At 32.2% G+C, this 27,895-nt stretch overlaps 3 protein-coding genes across 3 annotated transcripts; 1 reads left to right on the top strand and 2 right to left on the bottom strand.

Annotated features, from left to right (window-relative positions):
* Nucleotides 1-773: 773 nt before the first annotated feature.
* LOC100797243 (uncharacterized) lies at nt 774-3,947 on the bottom strand. The gene is made up of 8 exons (XM_003554862.5): nt 2,930-3,947; nt 2,477-2,519; nt 2,278-2,373; nt 2,047-2,166; nt 1,771-1,869; nt 1,478-1,537; nt 1,289-1,383; nt 774-1,160 (listed from the first exon to the last, which is right to left on the bottom strand). Exons 1-8 carry the CDS (start codon nt 3,793-3,795, stop codon nt 1,076-1,078), a joined length of 1,464 nt encoding a protein of 487 aa, XP_003554910.1. The 5' UTR covers nt 3,796-3,947; the 3' UTR covers nt 774-1,075.
* Nucleotides 3,948-12,511: 8,564 nt separating this feature from the next.
* On the top strand, nt 12,512-15,601 carry LOC100810907 (UDP-glucose 6-dehydrogenase 1). Its single transcript, XM_003554751.5, has 2 exons — nt 12,512-12,711; nt 13,829-15,601. The coding sequence occupies exon 2, from the start codon at nt 13,849-13,851 to the stop codon at nt 15,289-15,291; it is 1,443 nt and encodes a 480-aa protein (XP_003554799.1). The 5' UTR covers nt 12,512-12,711; nt 13,829-13,848; the 3' UTR covers nt 15,292-15,601.
* A 1,053-nt stretch (nt 15,602-16,654) lies between these two features.
* Nucleotides 16,655-27,860, bottom strand: LOC100806646 (alpha-1,4 glucan phosphorylase L isozyme, chloroplastic/amyloplastic). Its single transcript, XM_006603841.4, has 15 exons — nt 27,383-27,860; nt 25,541-25,779; nt 25,355-25,456; nt 24,777-24,953; nt 24,370-24,645; nt 23,763-24,034; nt 23,530-23,647; nt 23,040-23,450; nt 22,353-22,505; nt 21,622-21,750; nt 20,569-20,805; nt 19,538-19,614; nt 18,383-18,569; nt 17,681-17,881; nt 16,655-16,996 (listed from the first exon to the last, which is right to left on the bottom strand). Exons 1-15 carry the CDS (start codon nt 27,630-27,632, stop codon nt 16,880-16,882), a joined length of 2,946 nt encoding a protein of 981 aa, XP_006603904.1. The 5' UTR covers nt 27,633-27,860; the 3' UTR covers nt 16,655-16,879.
* Nucleotides 27,861-27,895: the final 35 nt, after the last annotated feature.

Here is a 27,895-nt window from a genome sequence, read left to right as displayed (position 1 = left end):
AATTGTGGTTGCTGGTTGATCAAACATGTCATTGAAGTGATGAGGCATATTCTATGATTTACGGATTGGCCCTTTTCAGCAAGGTTTTTCGTTCTCTCTATTGCTCTGTCCTTTTAAGAAAACTATTGGAGAAAAGCCATAGTAAGAACAGCATGTGGGTACTAGGGATGTTCAAAAGCAAATAAAACTATTTTAAATTGGCAAATTGATCTAAAAAACCAAAAATTGAAAGCAAAAAGCATGTTTTTTTTTTTTTTTTTTTTGCAGTTTCTATGTCAAACTATGTATTATACTGATGTTACTTTTTCTTGTTTTTGTATAAAAGTATTCTTGCCTAAATCACATTTCAGTGTTAACAATTATAGTATGTCATTATGAATTCCCATTTTTTAGTTATATTAGATTATTAGTTTATAACATTGACAGTGGATGACTAATTAATTATAAATAATTTGTTATGCAATATTTTTTGAGAAAAAAGATTATATAAACCGACAAGGTAAAAAGTTTTTACGGGAGTTTTGCTGTTGTTGTTTTTTATTTGAGGGGAAGGAGTTTTATTGTTAGGTTATCGTATGTAATCTTTTGCTAATCTTTATAATTATACATATATCATTTTATAGTGTTAATCCAACACAATATTAATAATTAATAATAACAAAAGAAAGCATCAATAAATATATTATTGATAAATATGTTTTCAATATCTCAATTTGATTTTACATGTTTTTAACCCCCATAAAATTAACTGCCATAAAATGTAACTAGAAAAATAATAAAATTAGTGCCACATACTCATTTAACACTGCAAGAACTGAAACATGGATGGACAAAAAGTTTAGAAATCAAGACCGGTCAATTTTTTGTCAGACTAAAAGTAAAAGACTCGAAAAAATTTGAGAACTAAAAACATAATTAGTCATCATTAATTTGAACTTGTTTGGAACACATTAGTTTGTATTTTTTTATAATATCTCAATACACTACCATTAATTTGCATTTTTATAATTATATTGTGGAGAGAATGATGGAGAAATGAAGCATTCATTGATTTCTTATGTTGAGATAGGACATGTCATTCCATGACCAAACACTTGATCTTCTTATGTTGGGGCATGTGGAACTTGGGTTCTCTAGGTATAGTGGGATGCTTCATTGACCTTGTAAACAGAGAGAATAATAATACCATGTTAGTGAGACATGTTCTAAAGAGAACAATGGAACAAATGAGACAGACCACCTTGCAAAAAGAAACAGTTAAAAGATTATTAAATTTGTCAACCATTACCTCCTTGGGACAAATGGTCTGTCAAAATAAGGCATTGGTTGAGCTTTTGGAATGAGTTCCTTCCTCAACCTCCTGATTTCTTCTTCTTCTTCTAACTACACAAGGGAGAGAAGTACAAGACATTAATGTTTAACTCAGAGCATGTCATTTGTCATGGAAATATGTTTTAGAAAGGTAAAGATAGTGCACCTTTTGTTGTCTTTCCTTTTCCAACTTGAGTTGTTCTATGAAGTTCATTTTTTCTGCCACCTACACAATTACACATCCATCAAATGAAAGTATTTGGTTGCGTTTTCAACAATCGTGTATTTTTCCCCAAATGAAAGATATCAGAAGCTCAATTGAATTTGGCAGTTAAAATTATGAAAGACATAGTAGTGGTATGTACAACCACAAAAGATTACACTTTATAATGTATAAAGCTAAATAAAATACTAGCTAATAAAAAGAAGGAGAAAGGAAGAAATGGATGAAAGAGGCACCTGTTGGTCAAATTCAGCACGATCAATTGCCCGAATATCACTATGAAGCTTTAGGTCAATAGGCCTTGTGCTTTCTTTAACTGTAGGTTTTAACAAGCACTGTAACAAGTGGCACCAAAAGAGTGATATTAAGAGCCAAGTAATTCATTACAATTAGCAAGTAAACATGACTAGCACTGTAACAAGTGACACCAAATGAGTGATATTAAGCTAAGAAAACATGAGGCCAAATCTGTCATATGGACCCCAAGCAAAGGACTTAAAAAATGACCTCACCTCAGGTTCATCTGTTGTCCATGGAAGCCCCTGAGCAATTGGTATCCTCATCTTCTCTTCTTCAGTCATCATCTCTTGTACTTTCTTCACAAATTCTTCCTCTTTCAACTTTCCCCTTTGCTACAGTATTATTGTCACTCCATAAAAAAATGTTACTCTCCAAACTCCAAAGTCAATGAAAAATTAAAAACAAAAAACTACTTAAAAAACCAATCATTTCTCATAAACTACCTCTGTTCTTAACTTAAATGGTTTTTGCCTAGTGACTTTTAGCTTCTCCTTCTGCTTCCACCTCCTCCCTCCAAAAGTCCCAGATGACTCCGAGCTCTGAAGAATCCAATCATCAAAACTCAAAATCCCATTAGTGAATCATTAACCATTCTTCATTAGCACTTAAATCATATAATAAAAACAGCATCTAAAGCCTTACATTTCTCCTGCTCCTTCTACCCCCAGAAGTCCTACTAGATACACTGCAGCCCCAACAAACACAACAACACACAAATCAACAAAAACCAACATAATAACAAATGACAGACAAATAAAGAAAAGTGAGTGCAGACATTAATCCAAGACAAAACTTAGATACAGTTCCATAGGCGTGTTTAGTGCTACCCTACGATCAGAATTGAAGTTTTACCTCAAGAATCTATATATGCTGACCTTTAATGCAAACTTTTATTATGAGGATTACTAAAATGAAACTATAATTTTGATTGGAGAAGTTTTATCCTTAAAAATCTAATCATAATACTGTGCATCAAAAGTATCCTAAGGAACCACATCTAAGTTTTGTCCTTAATCTAATCACAAGCACCTAAGGAACTACTTCTAAGTTTTGTCCTTATTCCTTAACCTAATCAAATAGAACCAAAAGTCAAACCTTGCACGGTTACAATCCCAAGATGAAGAAACTGAAATCCCTTGACCAATACCAAGGTTCTTGGATGTCAAAACCAAATCAGAAGTACAACAAAATGAAGAAGAACCCGAAACAGAAGCATCATCAGTAGTAGCTTCAAGTGTCTTAGGCTTAGGATGTTGTTGAAATTGCAACCCTGGCAATGCCCATTTCATCACCTGGCTCTTATTCTTTTGCTCTTCATGCTCATGATCATGCTCCTCCTTGTGATCTTTCTCCTTTGAACTCTTAGGTATAGTGAGAAGCTTCTCAAAGGCTTTCACCAAATGCATAACCCTCCCAAACCCATTTTCAGGAACACTATTCCTTGCCTCTTCCAACAACCTATCTCTCTCCCTCCTTCGTTTCACTGTGGAACCTCCTTCTTCTTTTTCTTCTTCTCCTTGCACTGTTTCACTTTTTGTTCCATAGATTTCAATAGCATTCACAGCTTTTGCTTCTTCTTCTCTTTCTTCTTCAAAATCATAATCACAATCCTTCTTTTCTTTGAGGAAAAACTCTTCCTGAGAAGCCCTCAGAGTCTGGAAAGCTACACAAACACACTTGGCGCCACCATTGTGTTTGCACTTGCACGAAACGGCGTCGTTTTGGGTACCCTTCTGATTTTTCTTCTTTGCCACCACGAACTTCCTCTGCCGGATCCTGTTCTGCGGCGATTGCGCAATTGGGTTGCTGTTGTTTGGCTTGGAGGATCGCAAAGCAGGGGACTTTGAAGAAGGGCTTCGATGATGAGGCACGTTAGGGTTCAGATTCTCGGAGTTTTTTGAGGGTTTCTTTGAAGGAGTGGTGATTGTGGATTGATCAGTGTTGGTACTTGCTAGTGCCATTTTCGGAATCGAAATTTGTTCTGAGCATCAGATACAGAGAGAGATGAAAATGAAATGGAATTTGGAGTGTTGGAAGCGAAACAGAAATGAAGATTCTTTGCGCGGAGAGGAATCTTGAGAGAGAGAGTCAGAGTCTGTTGTAACGGCTAGTTTTCGTGTGAGTTGGGTTTTTATACAAACTAGATTTTTGCCCGTGTGGATGCCCTCATACTCCTATTTGAAATGAGGAAAGTTCAATAAAAATGTTTATTTGTATGATTATAATGTTTAAGTTATGTTTAGAAAAAGTAACATAAAGTAAGAATAAAAACAAATTCAATGTTATTGTAGATTGTTGGATGATGTTGTTCTAGTAATGAAAGAGAGGTTGCACAATAAAGAGAGATAAATAAATATAAACATCAATATTCATTTAAAAAGTAGACATTTAAAATCAATATACTTTAGCGGAGGTGATATAATAACAAACATCTAACACTTGTCTTGGTTATGTAATATTGCAACATAAAGAAACCGTTTATAGTAATATTTGAGATTTTTTAAATGTTAAATATTACTAATATTTAAGAATATATAAAAAAAATTAACTTGTATATTTTAGCAAATGACAAATAATCATATAGTCTAGTAATATGGTTCAAATTACAAAAATGGAACTTTGTCTGATAAGACTCGTTAATGGAATTACAATTCAAAGTGTTATGACAGACATATAATATATTCACGAACAAACAATTATAAAAAAAATGCATGAGAGATCTCATGACGTCAACCTGAAAAGTAGTAATGTTTGTCCCATGCGTTATCCATATTTATTGTTGGTCATATAATTGATAATCTTTTTCACTTCTCATGATAATCTTTTGTAGCTCAGCAAACATTTAGTCTATTAATCCATATATATACTCTAATAATGTACTTAATATATTAAGCGCTAACCTTTTACTGTTTCGGTGCGTCATCCATATTTATTGCTGATTAGTATAATGATAATCTTTTTCACTTCTTGTGCTAGAAGAAATATCATGAATATGATTGTATATTTATTGCGAGGCTATTACACTTCCCATAATCGTTAATATTTTTTTTTTATTAGAGGCTATGTAAAAAAATATTTGAAAGATTAAAAAGATAAACATAAAAAATACGAAAGTCAATAAATCTTGTAATAACATATACCATAAGCGAAAAAATCATAAATCTTAATAACATATTACTTTATAATATGTACCACCACAATTAAATTGTTCTTAGTAATGTATATTTATTTTGTTAAATAATAAATATTTTCACACAAAGAAAAATGTTTAAAAATACTTACAGTTACTATTAATAAAAATAAAAATAAAAATAACGGAGATCTCAGCATATTCATGAATAGATACAATGATGGAGAAGTTTCATGAACAAATATAATGAACAAAAATGAAAGCATGTCAACATAGTACACCCGAGTATAAAAACTTAAAACTCCTCGAATATTGTTCAATAGTTGGGGAGGTGAGCAACTATAATGAATAGTTAATAATGTATTTAGTATATTAAGCGCTAGACTTTTACTGTGCATAATCCATATTTATTGCTTATCAGTGCATATTACTGTATCACAATGATAATTTTTTTTTCACTTCCCGTGCTAGACTTTTATTATTTATTATGAATATAATGATAATCTTTTTCACTCCCCGTGCTAGACTTTTATTATGAAAATATTGTTATATTTATCAATAGTGTTAAAATTCATTATGGAATGATTGAAAATTTAGTTTATTTGGATAATAATAATGTTTAAGTATTGACAGAAAAAATACATTAAATAAAATATGAATTTGAAACATGCGCCAAGATGTAGACTTGTTAATTGTATTTCAAATGAAGTCGTTCCAATTAGTTTGAATGCTTATTAATTAAATGTTAATAAGTTGACAATGATTACGGCAAAAATAAATACAAAATTGAAGTTGTTTTAATAATATGTTAAAATTGATACTGTAATATTTAAAATTAATTGTTAAGTACCTATTAATTAGGAATAAATCATCGACTAAATTATGATTATTTTCATATCCTAACAGAATATGGTTATTAATTTGAAAGTTATGATTATTTCTATTTCCTAACATAATATTTAAAATTGTTTGTTACGTATCTATTAATTTGAAATGAAAATTAACAAAAATAAAAATAAAATATGCTTATTAATTAAACGCCAATAAATTGACAATGATTACGGCAAAAAAAATACAAAATTGAAGTTGTTTTAATAATATATTAAAATTGATACTGTAATATTTAAAATTGATTGTTAAGTACTTATTAATTTGAAATGAAAATGAACAAAAAGTACGAATAAAATATGCTTATTAATTAAACGTCAATAAAATATGTAACGTTTAATATTTAAAAGGAAAGTTTTCTCTTCTATAAAAGATACATATAACTTAGAAAGAAAAAAAAAATAGAATTTGTTGGATATATGATTACACTTCATCTTTACATGGAAATTTAGTTGTATTTTTACAATTATTAAAATTCTCTTACTGCAAACACTATAAACTTATTTAAAATTATTAAAATTCTCTTACTGCAAACACTATAAACTTATTTAAAATTATTAAAATTCTCTTACTGCAAACACTATAAACTTATTTAAATTAACTGACTCAAACAAATTTGTTTTAAAAAGATGGATGTACGTACAACAAACACTGCAACATATTCAAATTAACTTTATTTTATTATAACTTTTCATTCAAATTAATTTTAACAAATCTGGAAACATATCAAGTACTCGTAAGTGAGATAATATAACCGTATTAATATCGAATGATTATAAAATTGTATTAATCTACAATTGTATCTAAAATAATATAACCCATTTTTATTATTATAATAATAAATTATTATATATGATTGTTATTATAAATTATTATCATTAATTATAAATGTTGAACCACGGTCTAGAAGGCTTTGTTTTGTCTCCAATCATGAATTGACAATATTAGTCTAATCATTTTTATTATTATAAATTATTATTATTAATTAAAAAAATATTTTTGTATAATGATAAATGATGATTTGAAACTGTTTTTATTTAGGGTTTGGACCGTTGTATTAATAATATTTTAATAATATTAAGGGCTTAAATATTTCTTTAATATTTGTAATTTAGTATTTTTTTATTCTTGTAAAATTATTTTTTTAGTTTTAGTCATTATAAAATATTTTTTTTTATTTTTCGTCCTTATAACATTTTAGATAACACTTTTTTTACTGTTTAAAGTGTTATTTAAAGTATTTTAAGGACGAAAAATAAAACAAATATAATTTATAAAGACAAAAAAAATAATTTTGCAAGAACAAAAATAAAAAATATTAAATAATAAGGATTAAAAAGATATTTAAACCTAATACTAATAGGTCAAGTTTATTGTTCATCAGTGTAATTAAGTTGATCGCATAATAGTGATCATTGATTCACTGTTTGATCAAATAAAAAATAATCATTTTGTATACAAGTTTATTTCTTTTAAGTATTAAATTAAACTTAATTGGATTAATTTGGTGGATTTTTTTGTGGAGGAAAATATTAGAATATGAGTTTGAGCCTAACTCAATTAAAAAAGCGAGCTCATAATAGACCTGAGTACACAGGTAAGTTAGTTTGTTTAAGCTCACACCCCCATAACCCACCCATTAAGCATGCATCTTAAACAAACTTTGTTCAAGCTAAAAAATTTCAAAATTTAAATAGGCTCTCAATATTGATGACCAAAGCTTGCAAAGGCTGGAAATTATAGAACACACACACGCCTATGTGCGTGCACACATACACACATAATGTTCTATTGTTGTCTTATCTCTAGTCATTATATGACTTATGTTTTTTCAGTTATGCAAATTTTACGCTTGAGATGTCTAATCTTTGGTGCGAGGGGGATGTGTAGGAAATCTCACATTGACTAAAAATATGACCAATTAAGTATATATATATGTCACGACCCACTCTTGAACTGTGATCGGGGCACAAACTATAATTTCCTTAGTCATCTGACCTAAGCGTACCTCACTCAAAAACACAATTAAAAGACCAACCAAAAAGGATTACCGAAAATCCGATAAAATTTTTCCTAAAAACAAGACAAATCCCATATTGAATTGCTTGTGAAAACATATCATATATATATATATATATATATATATATATATTCACATCCAACAATTAGATATCAAGATCACATATCACAACATAGGCCCTTGACATAATATCCAAAATATCAATTAATAGTGATATTGATCATATATACTAATCATCAAAGTCTCGAAACATCATAATTACACCATTAGCATATCTATAAGATATGATCATCTACATCTCAAAATAAAAAGATTTTTTTTTATATCTATTACTACCCTTATCCCTATAGTTGGATTATACTAAAGTCACAAAAAAACAAAATACTCTCCATTAAACGCAATAGAGGTCTACCAAGAAGATAAATAAATTCTTGGGTAAGTCAACAAATCCCAAGAAGTGTCAACTACTCAACCACCTGTGTATCCGGGGGAGAAAAATGAAAGAAAGGAATAAGTCATGAAGACTTAGTGAAAACATAAAACACAAAGTGGACAAGAAAGAGAACACAAACATAACACGAGTTTTTACATCCAAAAAGAATTTAAATGACATTAAATAAAAGCTAAATAAATACAACTTACTTTTAGAAACTATTGTATACTCCCTTGGAAACTTTTATAAATACATATAAACTTATATTCAAGGATAGCAGCTTTGTAAAAACTTTCATTACTATTTGCATATAGATCACATTATCTCTTCATTGTGACAAACGATAATTATAGAACTACGACATTTAGCTCGTAGGCTGCATTATCTCTTCGTTATAGTGAACGGATCTTTAGGAACTATGAATATTCAACTCATAGGCTACATTCTCTCTTTGTTGTAATGAAAGAAAAATACATATATATTATGAGTGTTCAACTCATAGGTTACATTATATCTTCGTTATAGCAAACGAAAAACATATATATACTATGAGTATTTTCGACTCATAGACTACATTATCTCTTTGTTGTAGCGAACGGTAGTCAATCATAAACTTACAATGAAAAATCCAATATCCACTTTTAAACACCTTATCAAAACTATTAAGAATATCAAAGAATAATTTCCAATCAAGTGAAAATAAATATTTTTGTTCATTCTCAGGTACTCTTAGAAATCAAAGATCACAAAAGAGTATGTTTTGGAGTTTACTTGCTTCTCCTAAAAGAATTTAAAAGTGTCACTAAGTAGATTAGCTACTCATAACCAAACAGAACGAAATCAATGCCTTTCAAAGCCGTTGGGAGGATCAACCACCATATTTTCCATGAGATCTAAGTATTTAAATAAAAAGAACAAGAAATTAGACAAAATCCCCAAATTTAACATACACAGGATTTTTAGGAAATCACAATAATTCCTAATACGTAGTTTTCTAATCCCTCTCACATAATCCATAACTAGTATATGCTATAAGATACTCATCTAACTCAATAAGTTATTAATTTACCTTAAAGAGATCAAATAGAGAATTTTAAGGAGATGAATGTTGTTTCCTTTTACTTTAAACACTTTCCCATGCTTGAGAGTGTCACAAAATACAATAAACTTGATGAATTTTGAAACAATGGAGGATAAAGAGTGAATGTGTAAGAGTTGAAAATGGGGATGAAGAAGAAGGGCTCAAGAAATGGGATTGAGTTCTTGAAAGAAAGGAATTAGGAGAGGGGTTGAGTTCTTGTAGAGTTAAATTAAACTCATAACAAGTGGTGGACCCACATTAATGTGTATGGGGCAACTACTCCCATAAGATTTTTTTTTTACTTTTATATACTCCATAAATTTTATTTTTGCTCCCATAGAAAAATGGTATTTCCTCCATGACATAATTTTTCATTAAATGAATGTAAAAAGTTATAAGAGATAAAAGAGAATAAATTAATATTAATTTTACCATGCCATTTTATCTTTTTAATTTTTGATAGTACTGATAATGAAAAAATCATACAATTAAAAGAATAAAATATATTTTTAGTCATTATATTATCGGTCAACCTTGTTCTAAAAAATAAGTTACTTATTTATTTATTTAAGAACTTTTATTAATAAGTGTTTGACCATACTTTTACTTATAAATAAAAATTAAGCTAAAAATAAGTTAGACCAAACACACTATAACAAGGACAATCCTACCTCATATACATTATCTAGTTGGAGAGTTTGAGACAAAGGTGTACCATTGGTGAGTTTGTGAGAAAAAAAATTTAAAATGACACAAATATTTTAGAAGTATTATATTTTGCGAATTCTTTAATACATTTATTTTGATACATTTTATTATTAATTAAAATTTATTAAAAATTATAAAATTGTGAAAGAAACTCAATACAACCAACAAAAATTACACAATAAATTTTAGTTTATAAATAGTTTAGTTTTTTTTACGGAATAAATAGTGTAGTTAAAAGAGTATATTTTTTTTGTGTGAATAAGGGTGTTTACGGGTATGGGTCAGTCACGAATCCGATTTGATCAAAATCGATCCAAATAGTTTGGGTTTAGCCATTTATGTATTTGAATCAAAATCGGACAAAACCCATCAAATCTTTTAGAGTTGTTTGCCTTGAGTTTAAATATTGCTAATATTGAGATTCCAAAGTATTGGGACGACTCGTGTTGAAACTTTTTAATATATTACTTTCTAGTACATTATCATTTGTTTTGTTTTTTTTTATATATTTTCCTGTTATGTTTATAATAGTAATGGATCATATTTTGTTCATTGTTTAGCAGGTTGCAACAAATTTGAGTGCAACAAACCTTATTGCAAGAAATTAGTTTATAGGAAATAATTGTGATTTAGACTATTATAGTAAATCTCGTTAAAGAATATTTTGTTTTAAGTTGTATTAGTTTATTTTAAAATATTATGTTGATGATATTAAATGAATCAATTGTACTACTTTCAGATATTTGATAATATTATGTTAATTGTATTGAATATTTGGATGAATCATGATATAAAATAGTAGTTCTAAAAAATAAAAAAGATCAAATTTAAATGAATAACCCGTTGTTTCAAACCAAACTTTAGTTGGGTTCTGAATTTAGCTAAAATCGATCCAAATCAACCCACGAACACCCTATGGCTAAAATAGTTAAAAGAGTATAGTAGAGGAAATGTATTACGGGTATTTATCTCCTAATTACTCTTGTTATCCTCAATCCGCCAGGAGCGTTTGCACGCTTAGATACTCTTCTGTGTCGTGTGCGCTATAAACGAAATTCATCCGTTAAAATTGGCTTTTAGCTTTTTATTTTTTTTATTTATTTTGTTAGCTTTTATTTTCGTACCTTACATAGTTGCTTAAGGCGCATCACGACCCGATCTTCTCATAATTCTTGTTTCTTTCAGCTTATTATATATATTTGAGTTGTTGGCTGTTTCCTCTTTCTAGCTTCACATGCACTCAATATTTTCTAACTTTTGAAGCAAAGTGTATCCTTGATTTTGAAGTTTGCACTATGTGATTCAATGAAAGCTCATAAAATCACAATATTTTAACCTAGATCTAGCTAAGCGCACATGATAATCCTGCTCATAAAATCCCTACCAATAATTATATTTTGAATTTGACCCTCGAGATTGTTGGAGTAAATTGCTTTTTAAAGAAGATGGAGTAATGATTAATTGGAGCAAATTACTTTTTGAAGAAGATGACATAACTAGATTTATTCTAGTTGCACCTACAGTAAAAAAAAAATCATTTTTCACATATACTTTTACTGTAATTTTTTTATATTATCAACTAATAAAAAATTATCATTAATACAATATTTAAAATATTATAAAAATTAAAATGTTACCAAATATAAAAACTTGTAATTGACCATATAATTTTTTTTACACTCTTACAATAAATTGAATCTATTACTATTAGTTATGGACTGTGGCCAACAGAAAGTAGTTAACATCATGTTTTTGAATTTACAACTCAAAACAGCTATAACTAACTATTCCTGCTGTAAAAAAAGAAAAACTAACTATTCCACAAATAAAAGTGAAAAAAATTAGTACAAATCTAAGTTTGAACCAAAAGAGGTAAAGGAAAAACAAGCAGAAAACCCACACGAAATGCATTTATTATATTCAAACAACAACAATAACATAGTCTTATACCACTAATAAATCAGACCATGTTCTTAAACTCAATTAAAAAGGACCATGTTATTAAACTCAATTAAAATCTAAATTCTTAACCAACAAAAGTTAGTTTCTCTACTCGAGATTAGTCATGGACAAAATCGGTAAATATTCCATCCCAATGAGACGCTTAAAAACAAAATCTGAATTCTTAGACATTATTTTTCAGTGTTAGATTCTTTTTATTATATCCAATTTCCAGAATAATTTAGCATGACTCAGTCAGAGAGCGTCTTAGGAAGAAGGTGAGGTGATGATGGACTAGTGACATTGACAACGTGCTTGAAGTTGATACAGAAACTGAGACACACAAACAACAACAAAAAATGTGGAAACGTGCGAACATGTTCGTTCATGGACACTTGTGTGAATTCACTTATGTTTCCAATATTGCCCTCACTTTCACTCTAGAACAATGCCCCACCAATATACAATAGAAAGCTTCTTTTCACCAAACACATCTCTCTCACAAAGAAAGCCTGTCCCTTTTGGTAATAGCATCCACCAAACCAAGATTTGCTTATAGTATTTATAATAAGCTTTGCTGGCACTTCTCCCACATAATAAACTTTTTTTCTCTCTTTCTCTTTGTTCTTCTACCTTATTTTCTTTCCCTAGTCAAGGAGATTCATCTCTGCAGCAGGTAAAGTTTACTACTTGACACCCCATTTCCTGATTTGGTATCTTGTGTTCAAGATTATGTCAAATTTTAAATCTTGTTTTACTATGGTATCATGTTATGAGCTGAATCATTGTGGCTGTAAATTTGGTCTTAACAATTGTGATGGGGTGTAGTTAGTTCTTGTTGATGATGGGTTTGATTCTGATTTGTGTATGAGTGTGTAGATCTTTAGCCATTTTCTCTTTCTTGTATGGTAAGTTGTTCAATTTTATGTTTGATCCAATGCTGTCATGGACTTTGTTTTGAACCTCTTTGGCATTGGATCTATTCATCTACTATAATCAGTGGTTGTTAAAGTATTAATAGAAATATCAAGCATTTATTTTTATCTACAGAGTGCTAAATCTACCTTTCTTAAGATTGGTCTGAGTGGTCAACCTGTAGTCATGTATAAGTTAATCATTAAATCATCAACCCTTGGATGCATCTGTTAGATCTGGATACTCTTAACCTCTTCTCTGAGTACTTGCTGTATGATAAGAAGAAAATGAGTTGATTACTATTTCGTTGATGCCATGCCACTTTTAGATTCCACAAGGTGTTGGTTCTAATTTTGAAATAGATTAGTTTCATTTTGTATCCTGTTGGAACAAAGTAACATGTAGTCTCTGTTGGCTAGTATTACCAGGGAGGCTGTGCCTTGTTGGTCTGTTGATTCATCACAGAAATTTGATGTGTGCTGTTCACATTTTCCACCAACAAATATGAATTCTTTTCTGAACTTCTGAAGACAAGCTATGTGCCTTGCCTCATAGTCCTCTAAAATAGAAATGATTGCAAATTGTTCTTCCCCCTTATTATGCAGTGTTAGTATTATAAAAAAAGTATTGTTAGTATACAAGGTTTTATACTGTCAACCAATAAAAAATTATGATTAACATGACTTTTAAGTTTTTTATTGTAAAAGTCGACAAACTTACTATACATGCATACATAACAATTTGTGATTAGATGACAATGCGGAAAACTTTTACATTGTCAATGCATGAACTATTTACTCATAAAGAAAATGAAATATCTGATTTTAAATTTATACTTGTAGTTAAGTACTGATGCATTTGAACCCCTCATTGGACAGGTTGTTTTAGAAAAGAAAAAATGCTGAAGATTTGCTGCATTGGGGCTGGATATGTGGGGGGTCCAACAATGGCAGTCATTGCACTGAAATGCCCCTCAATTGAAGTGGCTGTTGTTGACATCTCTAAATCCAGGATTGCAGCATGGAACAGTGACCAGCTCCCTATCTATGAGCCAGGCCTTGATGATGTGGTGAAGCAATGTCGTGGCAAGAACCTTTTCTTCAGCACTGATGTTGAGAAACATGTCTATGAGGCCGACATAGTGTTCGTCTCCGTCAACACCCCGACAAAAACTCGTGGTCTTGGAGCCGGAAAGGCTGCAGATTTGACTTACTGGGAGAGTGCAGCACGCATGATTGCTGATGTCTCCAAGAGTGACAAGATTGTGGTGGAGAAATCCACTGTCCCTGTGAAAACTGCTGAGGCCATAGAGAAGATTTTGACTCACAATGGAAAGGGAATCAAGTTCCAAATCCTTTCAAACCCTGAATTCCTTGCTGAGGGAACTGCAATCCAAGATCTTTTCAACCCGGATCGAGTCCTAATTGGAGGCAGGGAGACCCCAGAAGGCCAAAAAGCAATTCAAACATTGAAAAATGTGTATGCTCATTGGGTTCCTGAGAAGAAAATTCTAACCACAAACCTCTGGTCTGCTGAGCTATCCAAGCTTGCTGCTAATGCCTTTTTGGCACAGAGAATTTCATCTGTGAATGCTATGTCAGCACTTTGTGAGGCCACTGGGGCAAATGTCACACAAGTTTCCTATGCTGTTGGCACAGACACAAGGATTGGACCGAAATTCCTCAATGCTAGTGTTGGTTTTGGTGGATCCTGCTTCCAGAAGGATATCTTGAACCTTGTCTACATCTGTGAATGTAATGGCCTTCCAGAGGTGGCTGAGTACTGGAAACAAGTGATCAAGGTCAATGATTATCAGAAGAGCCGGTTCGTGAACCGCGTGGTTTCGTCAATGTTTAACACTGTTGCAACCAAAAAGATAGCAATTCTTGGGTTTGCATTCAAGAAGGACACTGGTGACACAAGGGAGACACCAGCCATTGATGTGTGCAAGGGACTACTCGGCGACAAGGCGCGCCTAAGCATATATGATCCACAGGTCACTGAGGACCAAATTCAGAGGGATTTATGGATGAACAAGTTTGATTGGGACCACCCTATTCACTTGCAGCCAACTAGTCCTACAACTGAGAAGAAAGTTAGTGTGGTTTGGGATGCTTATGAGGCAACAAAGGATGCAGATGGTGTTTGCATTCTAACTGAGTGGGATGAGTTCAAGAGTCTTGATTATCAGAAGGTGTATGACAACATGAGAAAACCAGCATTTGTTTTTGATGGAAGGAACATTGTGGATGTGGAGAAGCTACGTGAGATTGGTTTCATTGTGTACTCAATTGGCAAGCCATTGGATCCATGGCTCAAGGACATGCCAGCTGTGGCATAAGAGAGACATTTCATCTCAAGGATTTTGAGGCATTATTCAGTTTGGTTCAATTTTATTACTACTGGCAATTGTTTTTTGGAACAATTTTCTTGGTTGCCATTTTTCACTTTCCCATAATAGTTGGCATAAATGAGTATAAATTTTGGGAAAGTAGGAGGCCATATGTTTTGGGTTTCCTTGTACTGCAAGTCATCACTACTATTTGGATGTTTTGAGTTTATAAGGATTTTTTTATTTTATTTGATTAGTATGGTGTTACTATCAGTTTGATGAATGTTTTGGAAATTCCAACATGAGGAAAATTTTGACCTACTCCAACCATAGAAGTTTCTATTAATGTTAAAATATGAAAGGGTATGTTCATCTAAGTAAATTTCAATTTGGGATCTGATTTTCACATATAACTCTAAATCTTTCTAAAGTAATTTTTCTTAATTTTCTAGTAAAAAATAAATATTTTTGTTAAGTATTGTCTTCCATTTTAATAAGATTATCCTATTAAAACAATATTTAAATTTAAATTGGACTTGTAATCATAGTTACGGAAGAATCTTTGATATTACAAAAGTTCATATACAAATATAAAAGTAAGTCCTCACCGAAAAAATATAATAGTAAGAGCGACGCGACTATGAAAATATCAAAAAGCTTGATACTGAAGTAGAAATTATTGTGAAGTGTGAACCACAGTCGAAGATCATGACTACCCAACTATATACTGTAAGTGAACATTTATTTAAGACAGCAGACCAACAGTTTAACAAGTATCTTGAAACCAGTAGTTCACAAGCTTTGAAACATTTAGTATAAAGAATATAATTGTGACAATGCAATTTTTTATTGTCATTTAGTTATAAAATTATAAGACCATTTAAAATAATTTTTAATTAATTAACAATATAAAGCTCTATATACTAATAGTGCATTAAAATTAAAATCAATCCAATTTATATGTATTAATGTATAACTTTTTACACAGGCATTCTATATCAATTCACTATCACCACATAATATTAATAAATAGAATATTCTTTTTGAGATAATAAATAGAAAAAATTTATAACAAGATATAATTCTTGTTAACTTATGTAGAAACGTTACACTAACAATATATATTAATGAGTATAATAAATAATTAAAATTTAATTAAATACATTTATATTATACTATCGTTTAATCACAAATTATAATATATAATAAATTTATTAACTTTTATAATAACTATATTAAAAATTATTCTAAAATAATTTTTAATTGTTTAATGCTATAATTTTTTAATTATGTCGGCATATAAAAATTAAACTCAAAATTATGAATCTAAGACAGGCTTAAGAAATGAAGCTTGAGACAATATAGGACTGAATTTGAAGCCAAAACAATTTGATATTTATTATTATAAGACAAAGGTTTGATTTACACCGACGAAGTACCCATAAAACATATATATTACAGAACTGCAAGCTTATTTTGACTATGAGCGCACCCTTAAAGCGCGTCTCTACGCGAAGTTATATTTTATTCTCTGCTACGAGGAATTAAGCTATGCAGTGATCATCACAACCACGTGGCACCGATTCTCTATACTCCTCTATGGCAATTGGACTGGTTCAATGTTCCATATCTCTCGGGCATATTCATGAATCGTGCGGTCACTGCTAAACTTGTATGAACCTGCTGTGTTCAATATTGACATTCTTGTCCATTTCTGCATCCATATGATTTACAAATGTTAGTGCCAAAGATAAACATGAAAGCAACTATCATCAAGGAACAGAACAACCATGGACAATAGAGCTATACCAACTGAATACAGTTCATAATAGATAAATGAGGAAAATACTTTGACCAAAAGAAAAGTTGAGTGAATATCAGATGAAAAGAAGTGCTAGTAACACTAATACAGTCCTTCAAACATGCTAATCCAATGGGTGTAACTCAGTTAGCAACACACGGGGAATTGGATTCGATCCTCGCAGAATACATTCTTAGAAAGGGACGGGAAGTTTTAAATGTGTCTAAGTCTCGGATCGAAGATTAGTTCTATAGTCAGTCCAAATGATTGAAGCCTATGAGGATACCTCAGGGTCCCACCAGGCATCCAAAAATCCTAATTACAGTGGTTGAACAAAAAAAAAAGCACTGTTTGCTATTGGTAAAAATTTATAAGAAACTACAAAATCATGGGTAAGACTCGTTATAAAGTGAGACCTAAAACTTCTGATTTTTAATTAATTTCAAACAATAATAAAGAGTGTTCAAAAGAGTGTGTTGCTAGTATTTTTCATCTGATGAAACATGCTTATAATAAAGATGGAATTGGTGCATGGTTCCAACAGGCTATAGCATGTGAAACAAATATTCGTCAGCAAATAGGAAAATACAAACTCACAGTTTGGTCACGGTATGCTTCATCAACCTTCTCTTGGCATTCTATGTAGCTGGGAAAGTCTTTCCCTACAAGGAAATAATCTGCTCGACCAAAACCTTCATTTCCTTCTAAGGATCCCATCAATTCGTCATAGTTGTAAGATCCAAAAATGCCACTTCTGACAAATTCTTTAACTTCTTCAAATCGTGGATCAGGCACAAACTGGATTAAAAAAACCTACTGGGTTAGCTTATAATCATTTAAGTTTTAGAAAATTTGTCAATAATTCCTGGATCAAGTAAAGACTCTGGGATTCCGTCAAGTTACGGTTTCATCCATTTCATTAGGAATTGATGACCTTTTAACAATACCTTCTAAAGGATGGCTAGTCCAAGATGCTGAACAACAAAGTTTGATTTTGGAAAAACATCATCATTTTGGGAATGTACATGCAGTAAAAAAATTACTGCCAATCCATTGAGAAGTGGAAAAGTTGACAGATAAGTCACCCTTACTGCCACTCTACAAAACCGTACATGGGGTTTCACTTCATATGGCTCCTCGTTCAATTCTTTTGAAGTCATTGGATCCGTGAATTTCTTATTACTAACATTAGAAACTTCAACAGTGGAATATTTGTTCTATGCTTGTATGCCCCAAACAGCATGGCATTAACTATGTTTCACAGTAAGTAAAATGCACAACATGGGTATTAAGACAGACCTTTCCCTCTGCTCTTTCTTTCCTCAGCCCAGCAATTTCATGAGCCTTGGCACCAAAGAGGAAGAAGTTGTCTGCACCAACCTCTTCCCTTATTTCAACATTGGCCCCATCTAAAGTTCCAATCAATATGCAGCCATTCATTGCAAATTTCATATTGCTAGTTCCACTTGCCTCCATTCCAGCAGTACTACACGAGCAGAACAGGGAACACAAATTAGTGTATTTCTGTTGTACCTGTATCCCATTTCCCAATGCACGTTGAGTGCCAATCTCACTCTCACATGTCATTGGTCAAGACTGGATATTAGGTAATTTTTTTTACCAAAATTAAAATGTTTTCCCTAATACTTGATACATATTTCCATTCACAATTGAAAGTATGACTATCCTCTGCTTTACGTACTTGAAAAGGACCCGTCAATATCAATATATCAGTTCTTAGTTGTCAATGAAATTTTCAGACTCATTCTCGTCAAACAATCCTGTAAACTCAATCTGACTTTATCGGATCAATTTTAGTTAAAAGTCTAACTACTTAAAACAAGTTTGGGTTCAAAATTATGTATTATTTTCTCTATTGGAGCAATCTTAGTTTTGTTGCTAGAGATTCTTCAAGCTAATCTCAATCTATACAGGAATTCAGGAAATTGCCAGTACTTCTCTCATACCTTCCTATACAACACCAGTAATTCAAGGGATGAAGTTGTTTACCTTGAGATTCTGATCTAACACCAGTAATTTTTGCTTTCACATTGTGAAGATGCCATATATGTCAAGATAAAGACTATCGATACCAGAAACTTCTCTTGATACTTTCTAAACAAACCTAGGTTGAATATGCAATATGTTTGGACACAACAGAAACACCTTTTACAATTTTTCAAGTATTTTCTTCAAGATAACATGCTCAATTTTCCATGCACAAAAGTAGCAGTAGTTGGTCGTATGAACTACATCTTGATTAACATATGAATATTAGACAATTTGATGTGATTGACTCAATGTTTTCTATTTAAAGCTATTCATGTCAAAATTTGAACAGTTGCAATCAGTGCAAATGGCAGAATCATGTTAATTAGTACATGTAGATCACCATTTAAGTAAAAGTGTACAATCCAAAGAATAATGCAAACCAACTATATGAAATATAACTACCTGATATGTTGTGACAATTCACTTGCTGGAATAAGCATCTCGGCAACACTGACATTATAATCAGGGACAAAAACAACCTGATTAAACATAAACAACCAAATAAAAAACAAATTAACAATATTTTGTAGCATCCACTTGCAAAAATCTGACCTTACTGAAAAAATTGTAGGAAATTAACAAAGTACCCAAGAATTCTAGAAGTTTTGTCCAGTAAGAAAGGCAACAATAAAGAAAAAAAAAGTATCAGGCTTTAAAGAAATTTGGTAAACCATTCCTTCCAATCACTCCCCTCTGAGATGATAATGTTTTCTATAAAATAAATGGCAAAAATAGAGAAATTTATTCTCTATATTTAGTATATTAGAAAACTGATGATGCAAATCTTATTTATAGAGGGCCAAAAATTAAAACAACTGAATGGAATATGGATCTCTGTACACAGCAGCAGGGGGATATACAATGCAAGAATATCCCAGAATTGTTTTATTATTTCTTCTATAGGACGAACATTGTCCACTAAGAGAAATGTATCCAAGGATGCCAACAACAGTGTCATAGGACCAAACAATAAGCTTTGATCAGAGTGGAAATTTGTTGGTTTTAATAGTCAACAGAAGTACTTATATGTGTGTATATTTTGGAATATTGCATGTGTACACAGTTTGATGATATGTTATGTTACCGTACAGTTGTTTTTTGTCTTTTCCTTTCTCTGGGTACATATATTTTTTCTTCTATATTTGCATAGCAGAATGCCATACCATAAGGACTTACATTTCCAATGTGGTGTTCATATTAAATTTTACTAAAAATTTATTTCTATACAAAATGCAAATTCATTTCAAATTAACAACATATGAGCAACTTGCTTATAGATCATAAAAGTCAAATATAAAACCCAAAAAAGATCCTGAGGCCAAAGTACTGGTATAGGAATAATGCTTTAGATCTTTATTTTCAACAACAATATGCCTAACAAAACATAAACCAACAAATGAAAAAAAGCTGTTGGAAAACAGAGTCATATGTACCTTAAGTAGATCTCCTATTTCAGGGTCATGATTTACTGTAGCCCCAACATCTGTAATAAATTTCACAATTCTCTTGGCTTGCACATATGTAGCAAATGCTTTTCCCCCAAATATACAAACTCTAGGAACAAAATTTGCTTCCCTTTCTGCCGCACTCATTTCTTTCATCTTCTTGTATCGGTAAACAATTCCAAATATGTTCATTAATTGTCGCTTATATTCATGGATTCTCTTCACCTAAACAAAAATAATAAAGCCAACAGTGAATAGTTTAGCAAAACTATATAGGGAGTACAAATGGATTGGGTAGAAATTGAACTCACACGTAACAAAATTGTCAGGAGAAAGGATTGTATCTTCAAAGTACAAAATTTGATGTTTAAAAGTAATTTATAATCGGGTAGGAAAATGGGAATATGACAGGTGGGCTATCAATGACCTACAGCCTAGCCTATTTTCAGCCTATGTTGAGCTAGACTATACATCTAACAAGGCAAGCTTAGGCATTTGAAAAGGACATTTTCGTGTTCATTACTTATGATACTTTGCACATTATATAAGCAAAACAGAATTATTACTTTCCTAAAATAAGGCTAGATCTATATGACCAAATTATATAATAAATTCATAAAAACATAAGTTACTGAAGTGAACATTTTAAAAAGGAGTTAATTTCTTCAAATTGTTTGAGTCATGGTGAAACATTGTCGTTGTGGATCTATAGGGGGTAAGAATTATAATTGATTTCAAACTCGTTGACTCGCTAGCTGATTCAAGAGTTTACACGAGTTTATCCAAAAAAGAGTTTACTAGACAGTTAAATCGTTTGTTTACGTAGACTCGTAAAATTGTAAGAGTTTCAAAGTTAACTCGAAAGTTTGATAACCATGATGGTATCTAATAGCCTGCCTTGATTGTAAACCAAATTACAATAATCACAATATATGACCAATGACCAATGACCAATGTGAGACCGTTACAACATTTTTCAATTTTCACTCTATTTTTAAAACTTACAGCCCAATCAAGAGCCAATCTAAAAAAACATCTTACCTGGATGTCAAACATTGCATCAGGACTGACAGAATACCCTGTTTTTTCTCTGATGAATGCTGCAACTTTAACTTTGTTACTCCTCTTTGCTTCCCTCCACTGCACTTGTAGATCCTCATTGTCTACAAACTAGTCATAAATGATACTAATATGGTCAGCTATAATTACAGGGATTACGAAAATAGGTTGAGACTAATATGATCAAGTGATGCTAATGAAAACACAACTTAGTCTATAACATGCTAAATGCTAATTTACCAATTTCACAAAATACCCACAAATACCTTTAATAGCATTATAAATACTAAATTTACAATTTCATTAAATATGTATTCTAATAAGGCTGAATGAAATTAAGCTAATCCTGGAATTCTGATTTAAAAAGATATTTCATAACTTCCTGAATAAGACAATTTATTTCATTGAAAAATAAGTTTTTGAAGGAGATCAACAAATGCAAGAAAGTTACATTTTAGAGGTTAGATAGAAGCAATTATGTTTCTTATTTATAGTAGGTTCTTTTGGGAAAACTTGTATCAAGAATTATAAAATGCCAAAATTGGAGAAAATTTGTTTTCAAGAAGCATTATTAGGCTATCTGGTAGTATAATTGGTGCAGCAAAACTTGACATTCATATAAAAACAAATTGCAAACCCCTCTTTAATTTTATGAAGGAAAAATTCAAGACTAGGATAAGAATGAGAACAATAAATTAAATAATAGTAACTACCTTCCGTAGCTCGGCCAATTTTCCAGTATTTAGGACCCAATCCTCAGTACCTATCCACTCGGTTATTATTTTACTCAGATCTGGATTGCAGAACCTGATCCATCTCCTTGGTGTCACACCATTTGTTTTGTTTTGGAACTTCTCGGGCCACAACTACAAGAAACATGGCATAGAGGTCAATGATATAAACAATTTCTCTAAAATCTTGTCATAATCTAAAGAAAACAGAAAAGGACCAAATGCTTTTACAGGTGCATATACTAAATACATATCATAAAAAGTGTGGGAAGTTACTTTTATCTTTTAATGGCAGCATGCATGTATTAGTGTATATCAGTTACTGTAGTGCACACTAGTATCCAAGATCCCACATCGAGTAGTGATATGGCCAAATTAATGTATGTGGGGAACAACCCTCGTCTTGCAAACCAATTTTGTAGGGTTGAGTTAGGCTCATAACCCACATTCTAAGAGCATGGAGCAATCAGTTTGAAACAGGAAAAATGTGGAAACATCCATATTTTATATGGCTATTATTCCCTTTTGGCAAGAAAAAGTTGTTTCCTCCCATTGGTCGAGATAAGTGTTGACTGCTAAGAGTTATTTGGTGATTTCAAATGGATTGCAGATATTTAGAAACATTACTCAATTCAAGCACTACATCGCATTGACCAAGGAAATATTTACCTTATAAAATGCATTGAAAACATCATCTTTTACAATTTCACTATGTATCTCTGCAACCCCATTCACTGCATGACCACCCACAACACACAAATTTGCCATACGAACCAATTTTGGTGGTTCTGGTACTGGCTCAGGCAACTCTTCTTTCTCATCCTCAATGGAACTTTCATCTGTTCCATTCTTTTTAGCAACTGCTTCCACTTCATCATCATCTTTTTCGTCTTCTGCTTCTGCTTGTTCAGAACTTTGCAGCTCCTCACTAGGAATATCAATGGCCTCTTTGGACTTAACCAGTATATCTGCAAATTCTGCAGTCAATTCGACATTTTCTAGTATTCTCATTTCCTTCAATTTTTTCTCCAGCAAGTCTGAATTTTCTGTGCCATATTCTGCAATTATGGTCCGAACCAGCTGCAAGGCATGGATATCAGCAACAACTCAATGCCTGTACCCCAAAAGAAGAGAGTTTATGCATATATTTCAGTATTACCTCCTCGTCAATCATTTCTATTATCTCAATATGGCGTGGAAGCAGTTTCTGCATAAGATCCAAGCTCCATTTCTCTAATGCCTCTGGAAGAACAGTGTGGTTTGTATATGCTACAGTCCTAGATCACAGTGGCAGATAGTATATATTCAGTCAACCAACTCAGATCATGCATTAACTGATAATAAGAGATCACCAGTCATCTCTTACTAAAATAAATAAATAAGATAGAATACCTTTGTGTAATATTCCAAGCATCCTTCCAATTTAAGCCCTTTACATCTATTAAAATTCTCATGAGCTCTGGGATGCACAACGTTGGGTGAGTATCATTCATCTGCACTGCAACCTTCTCGGGAAACTCTTCCCAATTAACATTTGCTCCTGATCTTCTCTCAAAACGAGCAATGATGTCTTGAAGAGAAGCAGAACATAAAGTATATTGTTGCTTGAGGCGAAGGATCTTGCCCTCTATTGGTTCATCCCCAGGGTAGAGTATATAGCATATCTGAATTTGAAAAAGAAATACCATATGAAATGTCCTTTTATTAACTCATTCAGATTTTAACAAATTGAAATTAACTGGAAAGCCTCCATATTTTCCAAAAGTAACTCATATTTTCCACAAAATTTACATGGAACATACAGACTCATATAGGTCATTATAAAGATTCCAAAAGACAATATGAAATGATACATTATACTCATGGAGAGGATTGATTTTTACAATACTTATTTTTTGCAATACTTATTCTCACACCAATTATCCAATTGGTCCATTTATAGATTCATAGGGTCTTTTACCATTAATAAAGGAGTTTACACTAGCTATATCATCCAAACCTTTTCAGCATTTGCTAGAGCCTCAGATGCTTCAGTGTGCCTTCCAGCATTAAAAGCAGATAAATCAAATTCTTCTGATGCAGCTTTTGTAGACCAAAGTCTCAAGTTGATTGTAGTCTTAGTTTTATATCCTGGTATGGGAACATCATGTGCAACAGCTTTTATATCTTCTCCTCCAATCCAATGTTTTTTACCATCTGACCCTGAAACAACCTTGCCATAGAACTTTACAGGATATGAAACATCATTTCTAATAATCTCCCAGGGATTGCCCATCTGTTTGACGAGGTCACAAGCAAAGAAAGAAATATTAACAGAACTGAAAGATTTTGGTGTTGATGCAAACATTATAATTTTAATTTTTAAGTACATGCCAATAGCACTTGTCAATAAATAATTAAACATACCTCAAGCCAATCTTCAGCAACTTCCTCCTGCCCATCTTTGGTTATTCGCTGTTTAAATAAACCATACTTATATCTCAATCCATAACCCCAAGCTGGATAGTTCAAGGTTGCCAAAGAGTCCAAGAAACATGAAGCAAGACGCCCAAGACCACCATTTCCAAGTGCAGCATCTGGCTCCTATCATTGGCCAAACAAAATGAATTGCTCAACTCTAAGAAAATGCAGCCAAATATTAACTTTGATTAGATTACTCCTGTTGCAGTAGGTGCTCAGTAAAATAAAAAGGTTTGTGAGTCAGCAACATTTTGGGGGGAAATGTTGAAAAAGGAACTTGATAAGAATTTGAAGCACATCAATTGACTTACTCCATTGCAAATATGCTATTGGAAGAAAAACATAATTGGTCCTTTTTTGACTAATATTTTGGAAAGCGCATCAGTTTTTTTTAACTGAAGAGGTCATTTTGATGTTGACTTATGGGGTTCTGGCTATATAAACATTAAGTTTAGAGAGCAGTGAAACATTCCACATTATAGAATTAAAAATGAGAAAGAAGAGATACAGTAGGAAATTCACACCTGGTATGCCACATTTTCTAATTTATGCCCGAGCTTGCTCAAAGCCTCAGCATAGGGACCAGTTAGCTCCAGATTGCCTATTGCATTTAATAATGCTCTACCCTGCAAGATAGAAAAATAAATGGAAACAAACATTAGATGCCAGAAATGTCTGAAGCTATTCAAATAATTATGGTAGCACCCAACCTGCAAAAATTCCATCGAAAGGTAATATGCCTGCTTAACATTCAGTTTCTCATAGTAATCATAGGTAGCATTCCAGTTTATAATGAGAGAATCTCGAACACTTTGTGCAGTTGCAAGAAAAGCCTGTGGTAGATCAAAATTCTCTGGAGAAAACAATGGAGTGAACTCTGCATGGTATTTAATACTTGAGGCAATAGATGAAGCATCTGGCGTGAAGGAGCTGAGAGAGGTTGTAGCTTCTAAAAGAAACAATAAAAACAAAAGATTAATCAGGCCATAATGAAGTTGTTGGACACAATATAACTATTGGTAACTTGTTAAAAGGTCAGGACTTAGGAATAGTTTCTGTCAAAAACTCCCCTTCTCATTCTACCCCCAAAGAGAAGATAACAAAATATTAATGATTAACTCTGGATAATGTTAAACTACCACATGTTTGAATGGAGAGAAAAATTTTTAAAATTGAAAGTTTCTACATTTAGGTTTAAGAGAAAATAAAGAGAGAGTACAAACAAAAGAAAACTCAAGAAACAGAATTTTCTTTGCAAGCTTTCCCTTCATTTCAAATTTTAAAAATTTGTCTCTTTTGTTTTCTTCCATTTCATCAGAACAACAAGCTAGTGAGGGAACCCTGTTCCAACAATAAACCATGTATTTCATGTCAGCATAAAAAAAGAATCCAAATCCACAAACTTCTGCATAACTTGTCATGACTCAAAGCAGTAATAAGGCAGCTTAATGAGACAATATTCAACCATTATATTATATCAATTGGAACACGGAGGGGGGGGGGGGAGGGGGAGGGGTAAAACATAAAAACCAATTTGATAAGAACTTTGGTGGTTGAAAAATGAGATATCATTTAAAAGCATGACTTGTGTGCTTTACTAACATTACCAAGAAAATATTGGATCTCAATCCTTTTCCAATGCTAACAAGGCAGGAGCATGCATGTTATATCACACACATGTCAAATGAGAGGGAAGCTTTCATTTGAGGGTGAAAAGAACTAATCTTGACCATTTTAGATGTAACATAAAAAATTATCAAAATTAAAATATAAAAGTCAAAAAACTTTTTAAAGTGATCATGTGACCTTTTTGATAGCTTTTAGTCGTGACTATCTCTGTAAGATTGTATGGTCACAATTTACTCTTAAAAGATAAAATAGTTTTCTCACTTTATAGTTTAAACACACACATTTCCACTTTTCTAGAAGATTTATTTTAACAACCTATATCTTTGGGAGTATTTTATGAAATCCAGCAAGTTGTAAATATTTTAACAATTCTACTAATTTTCTAGAAAATAAATGGAAGTATATTAGCACCCATGAGGACTTCTCCATAGTATTTTCATAAGTTCAGAGTTATAATTGACCAATATATATGAATCTTGGTCGCATAATCATAAATGGATGATTATTTTAATTAATTTTAATCTTAGCCATCCATTTGAATAAGATGATTAAGAATTTTAGTACTCATTTCTCACAATGAAAAGAATTTTCACTTAATTACCCTACATATATGCATACATATAAAGGCATGTCCAGTGAAAGCGTAAAAACTAAAAAGTGAAGAAAGTAAATGATCACAAATTAGTTTTCCTGTGATCAGTTAACACTCTCCAATTAAACTCTAAACTGCATCTCTCACTTCACAGCAACCAAATTCACATGCTTATTTAAATTTTTAAGAAAATCACAGAGCTAACATTTGCTCCAAACTAAATGTTGCCAAATTTCAACTTGATTTTCGAGAAAAGCTGAACAAAAATCAACAACAAAACGTGACGACAACGATGAAAAAGCAGAGAGAGAGAGAAGCAAAAGCTTGAGACCTTGTTGTTTGGCCACGGTATCCTGCACCTTGGCCTCGCTTCCGGAGACGCACTTCACGACGGAGAAAGAGCTCATCCTCCTCATCCGGAGGCTCAAGTTCGCGTTCCTTCCGATGAAGCGGAGCCTCGATTTGGCGGAGGATCTGGCCGCGACGCCGATGAATCCGGCGACGGAGCTCCGGCGAGGAAGCGCCGCCGCGGCGCCGGTGGAGGCCGCGGAGAACCGCATTGTCGTGGAAGAAGAAGCCATTGCGGAATCGCAAATCTCGAATCTCTCTCTTCACTCGAAATCAATAATGAATGAGAGAGAGAGAGAGCCTCGTTGGTTTGTTTGTTTCTTATCTTGTTCACGAGCTTCGTTGGGTGTTAAGAGTGTGTGTTGAGTGTACTATAATGGAGATGGTGGTGTTACTATATCGTGTTAGATAGAGAAACGATGTGAATGCTATCGAATCACGAGCATTCACTTATTGAATCCAGATTTCATTCTCTATCTTCGACATCACCGTTTAC

The sequence above is a fragment of the Glycine max genome, chromosome 19, assembly GCF_000004515.6.
Source record: "Glycine max cultivar Williams 82 chromosome 19, Glycine_max_v4.0, whole genome shotgun sequence".
NCBI classification, from domain to species: domain Eukaryota; kingdom Viridiplantae; phylum Streptophyta; class Magnoliopsida; order Fabales; family Fabaceae; genus Glycine; species Glycine max.
This window is presented reverse-complemented; position numbering and strand designations above follow the sequence as displayed.

What these genes read in the sequence shown, in the direction of transcription:
- LOC100797243 (XM_003554862.5), bottom strand. Translation starts at nt 3,795, where the DNA reads ATGGCACTAGCAAGTACCAACACTGATCAATCCACAATCACCACTCCT. An exon ending in TGGGATTGTAACCGTGCAAG is followed by an intron (nt 2,520 to 2,929) that starts GTTTGACTTTTG and finishes TTGGGGCTGCAG; the next exon opens with TGTATCTAGTAGGACTTCTG. An exon ending in GGACAACAGATGAACCTGAG is followed by an intron (nt 1,870 to 2,046) that starts GTGAGGTCATTT and finishes CACTTGTTACAG; the next exon opens with TGCTTGTTAAAACCTACAGT.
- LOC100810907 (XM_003554751.5), top strand. Translation starts at nt 13,849, where the DNA reads ATGCTGAAGATTTGCTGCATTGGGGCTGGATATGTGGGGGGTCCAACA.
- LOC100806646 (XM_006603841.4), bottom strand. Translation starts at nt 27,632, where the DNA reads ATGGCTTCTTCTTCCACGACAATGCGGTTCTCCGCGGCCTCCACCGGC. An exon ending in TTTCGATGGAATTTTTGCAG is followed by an intron (nt 25,457 to 25,540) that starts GTTGGGTGCTAC and finishes TCTATCTTGCAG; the next exon opens with GGTAGAGCATTATTAAATGC. An exon ending in TAGAAATGATTGACGAGGAG is followed by an intron (nt 23,451 to 23,529) that starts GTAATACTGAAA and finishes CATGCCTTGCAG; the next exon opens with CTGGTTCGGACCATAATTGC.